Source organism: Carassius carassius, chromosome 27 (assembly GCF_963082965.1).
Source record: "Carassius carassius chromosome 27, fCarCar2.1, whole genome shotgun sequence".
Lineage (NCBI taxonomy): Eukaryota > Metazoa > Chordata > Actinopteri > Cypriniformes > Cyprinidae > Carassius > Carassius carassius.
The window spans coordinates 17,849,837-17,862,257 of record NC_081781.1 but is presented as its reverse complement, the minus strand read 5'-3'; the positions used below and the strand labels follow the sequence as shown (position 1 = coordinate 17,862,257).

The 12,421-nt window shown below is 38.6% G+C and overlaps 1 protein-coding gene across 1 annotated transcript; it reads left to right on the top strand.

The window, feature by feature from the left end:
- Positions 1–962: 962 nt before the first annotated feature.
- On the top strand, positions 963–4,421 carry sox7 (SRY-box transcription factor 7). Its single transcript, XM_059513022.1, has 2 exons — positions 963–1,417; positions 2,579–4,421. Exons 1-2 carry the CDS (start codon positions 1,186–1,188, stop codon positions 3,538–3,540), a joined length of 1,194 nt encoding a protein of 397 aa, XP_059369005.1. The 5' UTR covers positions 963–1,185; the 3' UTR covers positions 3,541–4,421.
- Positions 4,422–12,421: the final 8,000 nt, after the last annotated feature.

The window sequence follows — 12,421 nt, the reverse complement described above, 5'->3', positions numbered from 1 at the left end:
ATATGCCAACTAACCCCACTCACACTCTTTCCATGCCTGGCATCATCATTCATTACAGGCTTCCAAATTTTAAACCAAAATTCATAAATGGATAATCCCGGTCCTGGCTTCTGATTGCTATTTTTTGATGCATTGTGTGCCTATAATAACACCCTTTAACCAATGACACACAATGTAACATCTTGTGAATTAGTGGTTAAATAACTTTTTTTTTCTTATATTTTTAATAGCTTCCTTTATTTTCATGACAACATCGGCTGAAGGGATTCGTTTTCATTTTGACATTCAAAAATTGAGAAGTGACCTCCTAATGAAAGGTTTTAATTATTTAATGATAATATCATTGTGGATCAAGACAACAAACAATCAGATGTCACAGAATGCACTTGACATAAGTTACTAATAGTATTTTTTTTTCCTCTTAAGTTGGATACAACTGAAGAACCTTTTCTCATTCTCTAGTTCTTTAGAAAACCTACATGTAGATGTACTAATGGTGAAGAATACAGAAACTAACACTCTGATCTTATAATCTTGTAATGTGACCTTTTTCAATTTCCAGAGAATCCTATAACCAACTCAAGAACTAAACTTGAGGCGCTGAAAAGAACAGTTGAAGAACCTGTAGCTATTAATTTCTATTTCCAACCAAACTCTTGTGAAATGTATAAACTTTGTTTTTCATGTTTCAACTTCTAATAAATATTTCCTTCCATTAATTGTTTATTGAATAATTGTCATAGGGAATTTCGTCTACTAGGTTGACAGAAAACAGTCAACCATATCCATGTCATGAAAACGAACCCAACAAGCAGCTAATGACGTGATTTAGTAGTAAAGCTGTTGAATTATTTTTGTCACCTCTGTTTTTTCTGTCGTTGGTCTCAGGTTGCAGTCAAGGAGGAGCTGAGATCCTCCCGTGGGCCTGTGCTGGAAGCTGCTCCTCTCATATAAAGCGTTTCCCAATGCCGGAGGAAACAGTGAATCACAGCTTCAGAGGGAGTCGAGCACCATCCACTCATCTCTCTCACAGTGCTCTTCAGCCACCAGCTGCTCAGTCAAAGTCATCTCTGATTGCGCTTTTACTTTGCTTTAAATTCAAAAACAAAAGAGAAACTCTTGGGCACATTGGCGCTCGGGCAACAAAGTTTGAGAAGAAGGGAAGCCGAAGTTTAGAGAGCGCACATGGCTGCTCTGATAAGCGCGTATTCGTCCTGGCCGGAGAGCTTTGAGTGCTCTGCGGGAAATGCGGACGTACCTGACGGTCACATCTCCCACAGAGCTCCCGCGGACAAGGTGTCGGAGCCGCGCATCAGGAGACCCATGAACGCCTTTATGGTGTGGGCCAAAGATGAGCGCAAGAGACTCGCAGTGCAGAACCCCGATCTCCACAACGCGGAGCTGAGCAAGATGCTGGGTGAGACATTCTCAGCAGGCTACTATTTGTGTAATAATCATTATTATTAACGGCTCATATTTATTATTACTATTATTAAAGTAGGAGATTGTTATTAATCTAATTGGCAAGTTTTGTGCGACTTTTGTCAGACAGTTGTTTTGTTTTATGCATTGAATACAGAAAGTGGCATGTTTAATCCCTTCTAAACTGACTGTAGACACAAATTAAAATAATAGTTGTTTTGTTTTAAACTTGAGAAGCGTAAAGACCACAGAACGTGTTCGAGACGAATCTGAACTGAAAATAAACTAAAACAAAACTGAAATAAATCTGAGTCAGTGAGACGAGACATATTTTTAAAATATATTAATTTGAATTTAGATCAAAAGCGCACATTTATAATTCCACACGTGTGGGAGACTATAAAAATAAATACTAGAAAGAATTAAGTAAACTTTGAGTTTTTATCGGAAATAACTGAAAGAAAGGTGCAACTTCATGGGATAATTTATTAATTGGAAGTTCTAAAATAATAATTTGTATGTGTGTATAATTTTTTATCAGTTTTATTTACTGCTATACATTATTTTAGTTGTGAAAATTGCAGGCCTGTTTTAACAGTAATTGGCATTCATAGGAAATTATGTTTTTTTTCTCTCTGCTGTTCTATTTTTTTACATTCTTTCAAGTTGTTTTAAAAGCTTAAAAATACAAACTCAGTATAATTACTGCCATTATAATAATTCAAACATCATAAAATGTGTGCCAAATTACAAATAATGTCCCTTTAAAAAGCTTTTAAAACTATCTTCAAAAAGACATATTTTTATAACTCCCATTATAAACAAATTGTACTAGTTGTTGATTATTAATCTGTATATATATATATATATATATATATATATATATATATATATATATATATATATATATATATATATATATATATATATATATAAAATGCTTATGCAGACATTATTTAATCTAGCTTCATTTGCCGCACAACAGAGAAGCTGATAAACTAACTGTTTGTAAACTAATAAACTATTTAATTATTTTGTGTTGGTGCTAATATGATTGAAAAGGGAACAGTTACTAACTGGACAATCTTTTAAAACTCCAAATGGATCTTTAAAAATAAAGTATTAAGTCCCATGTTCCTGTTTTTCTCTCCAATAGGAAAGTCATGGAAAGCTTTAACTCCGCCGCAGAAGAGACCTTACGTGGAGGAAGCGGAGCGGCTGAGGGTGCAGCACATGCAGGACCACCCCAATTATAAATACCGTCCTCGTAGGAAGAAGCAGTTGAAGCGCATCTGTAAACGTGTGGACCCCGGCTTCCTCCTGACCACCCTCGGCCCCGACCAAAACTCCCTCCCGGATCCCCGAGGCTGCTGTCACCCCCTCAATAAAGACGACGAGAGCGGTGTGAGTGGCAGTGGTGGCTTCGGTTCTCCCAGCGCAGCTCTACCTGGCGTAAGGGTCTTCAGGGATCCCGCCAGTTCCAACAGCAGCTTCGATACGTACCCATACGGCTTGCCCACGCCACCTGAGATGTCACCTCTGGACGCCATGGATCACGAACACCAGACCTACTACTCGTCCTCCAGCTCAGTCTCCACCAGCTCCTGCTCATCCTCCACCTCTTGCCCAGACGACAGGCATCCCACCCCAGTGCACATGAGCAGTCCACCCCACTACCACCCCGATTACTCCCAGCAGGTATCTTTGCACTGTGGCAGCTCACATTTGGGCCACATCCCGATGTCCCATCACGGAACTGGGGCGACCCTTATCACACCTCCTCCGTTGTCCTATTACAGCCCTTCATTGCCGCAGGTTCAGATCCATCATGGGCACCAGGGGCACCTGGGCCAGCTTTCGCCCCCTCCAGAACAGGGGCACCTGGAGGGTCTGGACCAGCTGAGCCAGGCTGAATTGCTGGGGGAGGTAGACCGAGATGAGTTCGACCAGTACCTAAATTCCACTAGTTATCATCCCGAACAGGGCGGCATGACAGTCACGGGACACATACAGGTAACGCCGGCTTCCGTTTGCTCCAGCAGCGCTACGGAAACCAGTCTCATCTCTGTATTGGCCGATGCCACGGCAGCCTATTACAACAACTACAGCATTTCATAAACACCAAAACAGAGACAGTTGACACAGACAGAGACTGTGGGCTCGTCAAGGGTCAGCAATGTGACTGGCAGGTGAAAGGAAGGCCATGGAGGGAGCGGAAAAGAGAAGCTACAGGAAGTCAAAGGACACCTCAGGGATGCACAGATAAAAAAAAAACTGAAGTTCATTCCCATCTTTGTTTCCAAAAGAAGAACGGAAGTAAAAGACAAAAATGGACAAACATAGAAAATGCGGTCATATCTTGCCACAAAAGCATGTACATATGCTATAAAGCTTATTTATATATCAAATTGCTTTGCATTAAAGCTTATTGTATTGCTTTTTTCAGTCCAGATATATTCATTTGATTTTTTTTTCAGACCTCAATTGTTTTACCTCAAGAATTATTTAAGTGAGGTTGGTCTCTTCCTTTATAGGACATAATTTTGAAGGAAAGTCTGCCCTTTCTTTTCCCTTTACATTCATTTCAGAAATGTATATGTATGCTCAGTTAAAATAATAATAATAATGAATTATATTGTATGCCAGTTAATACGTTTTCCATATTAATTTAATTCAAATACAATTTTGAGTTTATAAATTTAGTATTCTCATTTTTATATATCAACGCAGATGTCAAGCGGAAGAACGTAGCTCAGTAATGATGTTTGTTGAACACCGTTCAGATTGGCCGATTTCAGTGATTTCATAAGATTTCATAAGATTTCATGATAAATTGCATTGTTTATCCCCATATAAGTACAGCACGGTGATTCTGTCTGTAGGTCTTTTTCTGAAAAACAATGTTGCAGATGCTGTTCATTTTGTGATATATTAAAAGTGAATGTTCTGAGGTCCCATCTGATTTAGACGCCGCTAAATAAAAACACAAAATAAATACAGCTGAAAAGACTCTTGATTTTGTAATGACTGAAAGATTTTTTTGCTCACTGTTAGTAGTGGTAATAGTACATATAAACTGCTTTATTGGAAGTAATGGGTTTATTTTCAGTTTCATTATTATTATTTAGCTCTTTTCTAAGTCTAATTTTTATTATTCATAAAAAGATTTCTTTATGGAAGAAAATTATTTTTTTGCTCTTTTTTATAATTTATAATTTTTTATCATGAATGAGCATATAAACAATAAATGTTCATATTTTTCAGAGTAATTTTTTTAGAAATATTTACAACTAAATATTTCTTTATTTTTTCCAATATTTGTGGAGGCTTATTCCACACTTCAAGAAGCTAACCTCTACATTTTTTGTTGTTGTGCGTGGCGGGCCGTCGTCATAACCATAGCCCTGGAAACTGGCAGTATCCACCCTGTGTTCCCAGTTTGCTATCAGCAACACCCATTATGCACTCAGTTTCACTCCTCCGCGGATCAGAGGATTAGTGTAAAACAGGCTCTGCTGTTTTTCTCCCCGCCTCCATCTCCACAGGCCTTTTGTTTCCCCTCGTCTTATTCTGGGTTTGTGTCTTAAGCAGAGCGCTGGAACTCCCCTCCTACCCTACCTTCGCCCCCCTCTGCTGCCTGTGCTATCTTGCTGATGCAGACTTTCATAATCTCTGTGAAATAAATAAATACACCTCGTCCCGTCAACTGTTTTACACGTTCATCGTTTTTTATTTTTCTCCCTCTGTTTCTCTCTCCCTCTCTTTTCAAATTCCTCCTCTTTTTTGATAAAAGGAATCTGAAGTGGGGGAAAGAGGGAGGCGGTGGCGGGCGTTTGACAAATCCTGGAGTCTGGCTTGGTCTTCCTGCGTTTTTTGGGAACGGTTGAGTCGTGTTTCTTGTAAAGAGGATGTGGCGGAGAAGCAGTGTTTCCTGCCTGATAAGAGTAAAGCCTCTCTCCGTCAGGATGTTTGGGCCCCGGCCGGTCCCCGCATTATAAGAGCTCATGGCGAGGGAAAGGGAACCTGCTGTTCATTTTAGCAGGGAGGAAACATGGCTCTCATTGATTAATATCTCACACCGTGGTTTTTTTAGGGCTTCGATTTGACCCTCCTCTGGTTTGGCCACACACCGGGCTCAGCACAGATTTTCTTAATCGGTCTCTGTCACTGGCTCCAAAGACAAGTGCTAGTAGCTTGTGGTTATGATGTGAGTTGAGGCGTCGTATTCGTTTTTAAGAAACGTTTCAGTCAAGGTACATTTATCATCTGACTACAATTTCTTTCCACAAGTGAGGTTGTTATTAACAGCCTGTGAGTGAATGCTCAAGGTTTGGGAGAGAGGGGGTGATTGGGGCCACCAGCCCCAGGCCGAGGCTTGAATGGTGGCTTATGACCCAGCCACCTTTAGGTTCAGAGTAAGTGGGCCCAATACAATCTATTCCACTGGCCTTGGGGAAGGGCATTGTGTCATGTTAAAACACAAAACTCAACATCAGTATGTTTACATAAATTTTAAAATTTTGATTTCAGTCAGACTTAAACAATACATTTATTTGGCATTGTCTACAATTAGCCTTGTTGTGTGCTTGCTCTAAGAGGTGGTGTTAAATGTGTATTTTAATCATCAATCAAATATTCAGTTACACATTGTATGTATAGCCTACTTAATGGAAACAGACTAAAATACATATTTATAAAAAAATTTGGCTTTATTAGTAATTATATTACAAAATATTAAGTAATATATATCCCATTTGGTCACAGTATCAATCTTGAACAGGCAAATGCAAGAAAAAAAACATTATTTACATAAAAGAGTGCATAATAATACGGGGACATGAAATGGAGAATCATTTTTTAATCTGTTCATCATAATTCGCCCAAAAAGTAGCCTAGACTCGACTTTTCACCACTACAGAGAGAGAACCGTTTAGAGTGAATCGATTCACTAGAATGAATCGGACTTTCCAATGAAACGATTCATTGGAATTCCAAACGAGAGAAAGGACCGTTTAATCACCATCCTGTCAGGTAAACATCCTTACTGGATGGACAATATTTCACAATATTATACATTGTTTTAATCATATTTCACTAGGCACATTAACCTAATTAAAAATAAGACGCAGAATTTAAATGAGTGTGTTTGAAAACAGCGATGTAACGTTAGTAACGTTACTATCAGCTAACTTACTCGTTGGATAAAGTAGCTTGATCATTACTGGATATATTTCACAATATTATCAGGTATTTTAATTATATTTCACTGGACACATTAACCTCATTAAATTAAGACATAAAAAGAGACTTTAGATGAAGGTCGGTTATATGGGTGTGCTTATTCTGTTTATTAACAGTTTTGTAGCGGTTATGTAAATTGTTCTTTACTGGGCATATTTCAAAATATTATCCAGTATTTAAATTATATTTCACTTGATACATTAACTTAATTAAACATAATATATAAGTTTATACTGTGACCTAGTGTGTTCACCAAGATTTTCACAAACATCGAGGCCCATTGTAGTCATTGTGGAGACTGCTGACTTTCAGGAAATCAGGGCAAACAATCAACTCATCTGCCACAGTCTTTTCCTTTGTGAAACTTGAATAAGTCTCAATGCAACATACTAAGAATACACTGCACTCAGTGTCACCCACAGAATGGCCTCTTTTTCCCATGTTCCTTAAATAGGCCAGAGTGTTGGCTAGCTCAGTACAGTGCCTGAGAATTACATTAATGTGCAGAATGTTATGCAAATTGTTATTTGTAAAATGAGGTCATGCATGCATTCTTGATTCAATAAAAAATATGCAAACTTAACTATATTAATAACTTATGTCATATTTGTGGTAGGCTATACACTGTTTATTAAACTGTTCTTTTCACAATTTCTTACAGCATTAACACTTCAAATTCATGTTTGAATATGCATCTGTCTCACGACAACCCTTTAAGACATTTATGCTTTAAAGGTATATAATTTAAGTGAACAGATTTCCCCTTTTTAATGGGCTCTTCTTGTTTTTTTCTCTCTGATTGCTCCCGGGATCAGCTCCATTCTCAGGTCAGCTCTGTGGAATGTGGATGCCAGGTAGTCTCAACTGTTTCCTGTTTCCCCAGCAGTGACGTCACATCACCGGGCAAATATGCAAGAGATTATTCCAGCACGCGCCATCTTCCTCACAGCGGGTAATCTGATGGTGTGACACTGCGTGTGTACGACCTTGCTGAGCACATCTGGGTAATGTATTAAGTGTCCTAAGGGAGAGGAGGTCATGCATATTGACGCCCCTGTCTGAGACATACTGGCTCGAGCTCTGATTATAAGCCCGACTGGGTGTGGAAAAAGCCACCTGATAACGTCAGCCCACATGCTAAAATCAGTAAGACAGCACATACTTTACACTGTAAAATTGCAAGGCTTTTCAATATTAAACAATAAAATACTTTGATTTTTAATTTGTAAATTAATGCATGCAGATGCAAAGTCATTAAGACAAAAATAAATTACACATTGCATTATTCAAGTCAACATTATGGTTATTTGTATTTTCTTTGGCTGAGAATGTAAAAAAAAAAAATGCAACTGCATAATTTATTTATGCCAGCATAGTATTCATACAGTTACAGTTATGACTGTAATGCAGACAGATAATTATTGAGAATCTAGCACATGCTGCTATTACCAGAGTTATTTCCTGCTACTGTTCACTGTGAAGTCACACTGTACAGTCACACTAAGTTGTGTTAAATTAAATATATCTAAATTATATAAATAACAATTATTTATGAAAAAATAAAAAGTTTTTACATTAAAATAATAATCCCTGGAAGCCTGCCTTAAAGGAAAAAAGAAAAAAAAGTAAATCTGAGAAAAGTTTTTAAATAAGAGTATATCTTACAACTGTAAGATATAGTTGCAATTATGAGATTTCAAGTGTGAGATAGAAAGTTAATTACAAGAAATCAATTGATATTTTAAAACATGAAATCACAATACTGAGATCTGAAATTGAAATTTGAAAATGAAATTGCAACTCCGAGATATAAAATTAAAATGATCACAACTATTGCATTCACATCATGAAATATTAAAGTCACAATTATGAGAAATAAATGCAAATTTATACAAATGGGATATAAATTCACATGTATGTACTGTATAAGAAATAAAGTTTCAAATGTGAGATATAGTCACAATTGTGAAATTTTAAGTCAGTTACGAGAATAAAATTCACATTTTGAAATATTATGTCACAGTTATGAGATTCAAATTCACCTTGTGAAATATTATATCACAGTCATGAGAAATAAACTCACATTGTAAAATATTAGGTCACAGTCCTGAGAAATAAAGTTGCAATCATGAATTACAGTTCCGATTATAAAATATGAAGTTAAAATTGTGAGATATAAAGACACAATTATGAAGTATTTAGTCACAGTTATGAGAAGTGAAATTGTAATTAGATACTGTTGCAATTGTGAGATATTAAAAGTTGCAATAACTAAATAACATAATGACAATAACCTTTGCAGAAACAGGCAACAATAACCTAACTAATTTAAATTAACATATATATGATGTCCCATACAAGTCAGCTTTAAAGTTCAAGGGGGAACAATGACAGTGACCTTGTTAATTTAGAGAATTGATGTCTCATATTAGTCTATCTAATCACTATGGTATGTCACAGCTTCATGGCCATAAAGGAGTCTGTGTCTGTCAATATGGTCACTGCACATACCAGCATGTGGATGGAGAAGAATAATAACCTGCTTACTATTTATATTTGGCATCTATTACTGGTGGCTGGAGATTATAGGTCTAGCTGTTCTCCTGCATTCCTGCTCATTGTGGTAGAACAACAGACTCGGCAAGCAGATGTGGTGCAGGCGTAGTGCAAGGCCACCTAAAGAATGGACCAGACCCGGCCCAGGGCCCTGTGCCATGTGGTGGAGCCAGCACATGGGTACAGATGGGAACCCCTGGAAAACTTGAGGGATGCTGCAAGCAGCCAACGGCCACCCACCTGTACCTGCATGTGAATACGCCAGCCGTGTTGAGTCCAGCACCTGTTTACTGCAGATACTGAAAGGTGCCATTAACTGAGAAAATGAGGCTGGAATTCCACTGCCAACCATGGGAGAAGGAATACAGCTTCCTCACTTTCCTTCGCAGAGGTAAACGATTCCAATATCAACATTTTACGCCTTGTCTCCTCCCGCTCAGCATCATCAGGATACTTTCACCATGCATACTAATTCTGTAATGTAAAATATAATGTTTTAAATGCGTAAAAACAGCTTAAAAAAGTCATGAAACTGAAAAATGTAGGTAATATATATAGGTATTTTTTATGTTTTTGATGGAAACCCCCTATGCTAATAAAGCCTATATTAATCAAAATACAGTAAAAGCAGTCATATTGTTAAATATTATTACAATTTAAAATAACTGTTTCTATTTTAATACAGTGTTGTCAGCATCATTACTCCAGTCAATGAACATGTGTCACATGATCCTTCAGAAATTCTTATAATATGCTGATTTGCTGAAAGAAATGTTACTTATTATTATAAATGTTGAAAACGGCTCTGATGCTTAATATGACATTGTTGTTTTCTCCAGGATTTTCTAATGAATAGAAAGTAAACAAAAAAGCATGTATTTGAAATAGAAGTTTTGTTACATTCTAAATGTTTTTACTGTTAACTTTTGATAAATTTAATGTATCCTTGCTGATTATTTTACTGACCCCAAAACAAATACCCTTGTAACTCTGAACCTTAAAGGATAATTTCACAACAAAGGATATCCTGTAAAGACATCAGGGTGTGACGTGTAATGTACGAGTCGAAAACGCTAGGCACGTTAACTTTCACTGAAGCTGGCGAACGATCTCAGCTTCAGCGCGGAAAGTGAGGAACTAACTGATCTCTGCTTCATTACAGTTTGCACATATTTTTTTTGTCGCGAACGTTGATCTGCCTTCAAAACACCCGCTAAAAGAGTCACGCGATAACGCGCGTCATCACTACAACACATCCTTTAGGGCTTTTGTTCAAACAGAGCTCGTTCTGGGACTGAACTCGGCAATGTTACTAGGTCCCCGACCCGGGATCAATCCCTGGATGTGTTTGCTTTCACACAGAAGGCGACCCAGAAATGTTCCAGCAAATTTTCCGGGTCCAACGTGCAGTGTGAAAGGGGCTTATGTGAAACCACACATCTGATTGAATTTACCGCTGATTAGATAACCGTCTTTACTGATGAGGTGCGCATTAATCATCGGCCGATATATATCGTGCACCCCTAAAGATGTTCATTTCTTTCTGTAATAACAAAAACTCCATAATCGCACAAAATAAAACCAAAACATAAAAAACATAAAAAAACGGTTTTGGGCAGCCGGCAGGAGTCCCCCCTTCCCTGCTTAATTTGTAAATTAAGAGAGCCTTCCCTCCCCGAACGGCTCTCAAGGACGGCAGCCGCCCCTCCACATCGCAGGCGGCCGGCAGCGAGCTCGCCCGTCCCCGGCAACTCACTCCAGCCCACCGCCTCGAGCGTCCATGGCGGCACCCTCCTCGCCTGCTCGATGGCACCGCAGATTCACCACAGCGGCGAGGGATCTTCAGCAGCGCCTCCCTCCTTCTCCCGGGTTTCGGCACCACTGTAATAACAAAAACTCCATAATCATCGGGAAGAAGGAGGCGGGAACCAGCGGACAATCAAAATGAAACTTTAATAATTCAAAATAAACACAAAACAGCACATCAGCCCCTCACGGACGACTGATGCGCACAAAATAAAACCAAAACATAAAATAAAGCCCAGGCCTTGTCCCCTCTCGTCCTTCACTGTCATCGCTCCAGTTTTATATCCTTCCATCTCCTACGTGGGACTCGAGACCGGTGGTGGGTCGCAGGTGTAGCTCATCTCCAATCACTCCACCGGCCTCACTCCTCGTTCCCACGTCCCTCGGCCCCACCCCACTCGTCACACTTTCTTTCTTCAGTCACAAAGAAATTAAGGTTTTAGAGGAAAACATTCCAGGTTTTTTTTTCTCCATGTAGTGGACGATGGCCAACAGGTTGATGGTAAAAATTGCAGTTTCAATGCAGCTTCAAAGGGCTCTAGCCAAGAATAAGGGTCTTATCTTATCGTGGATGACATGGGGGTGAGTAAATTCTAAGGAAATTTGTATTCTGGAAGTGATCTAATCCTTTAACATTTGAAGCGCTTTTCCACAGCTTTTTTAATTTAACTAAAAAGTCAAGGCACAGGTTTGTCAGTGCATTTTCAACACATAAAGCATTCTGACAAAACACAGAGCTATAAGAATAGTTTCAGCAATTTATGGGACATCTGTGTCAGGTTCTTTCTTACTTCTGACCCACAACTCCCATACAGAGCTGACTTGTATTGTAGGTGTAATCAGTGTCCCGGAGTCAGACTCACTGAATCCTTTGCTGATACAGATCTTCATACTCTGGACATCCTACCAGGGTCAGTCTGAGTAGGTTGCAAACTCTACAGGCTTGTTTTTGTAAAGCACAGGAGCTCCCAGGAGTGTCATAACTCTTAACCCCAATGTGGAGGAGGATGTTCCTATTGTGCTTCCTAATTGCAATGTGGATCTTTCATTTAGTCTGTGTAAAAAGGCACGTAATTTCCTGTCCTGCTGCTGGAAAGAGTTTTTGGTGACAGCCCGATACTCAGGAATTTTTTGTTCCAGTAATCTATGACCTATATGAACTGCGAAAACACATTAAGCCAATGATTTAATCATCTTATGAATCATAAAATGCAAAAGAGGACTACTTTTAGAGATGCTAGACAATCAAGGTTCTCTGAGAATTAAAATTTGACAGCTCAAGAACCATTTTTTTGTTCAGGAGTTTTTATGCTTGTGCCCCATCATAGGCCCCAAAGACCACTAACATCTTGTTTGAAGTCACTAACTAATGTTTACTCAACTAATTTCCTGAAAC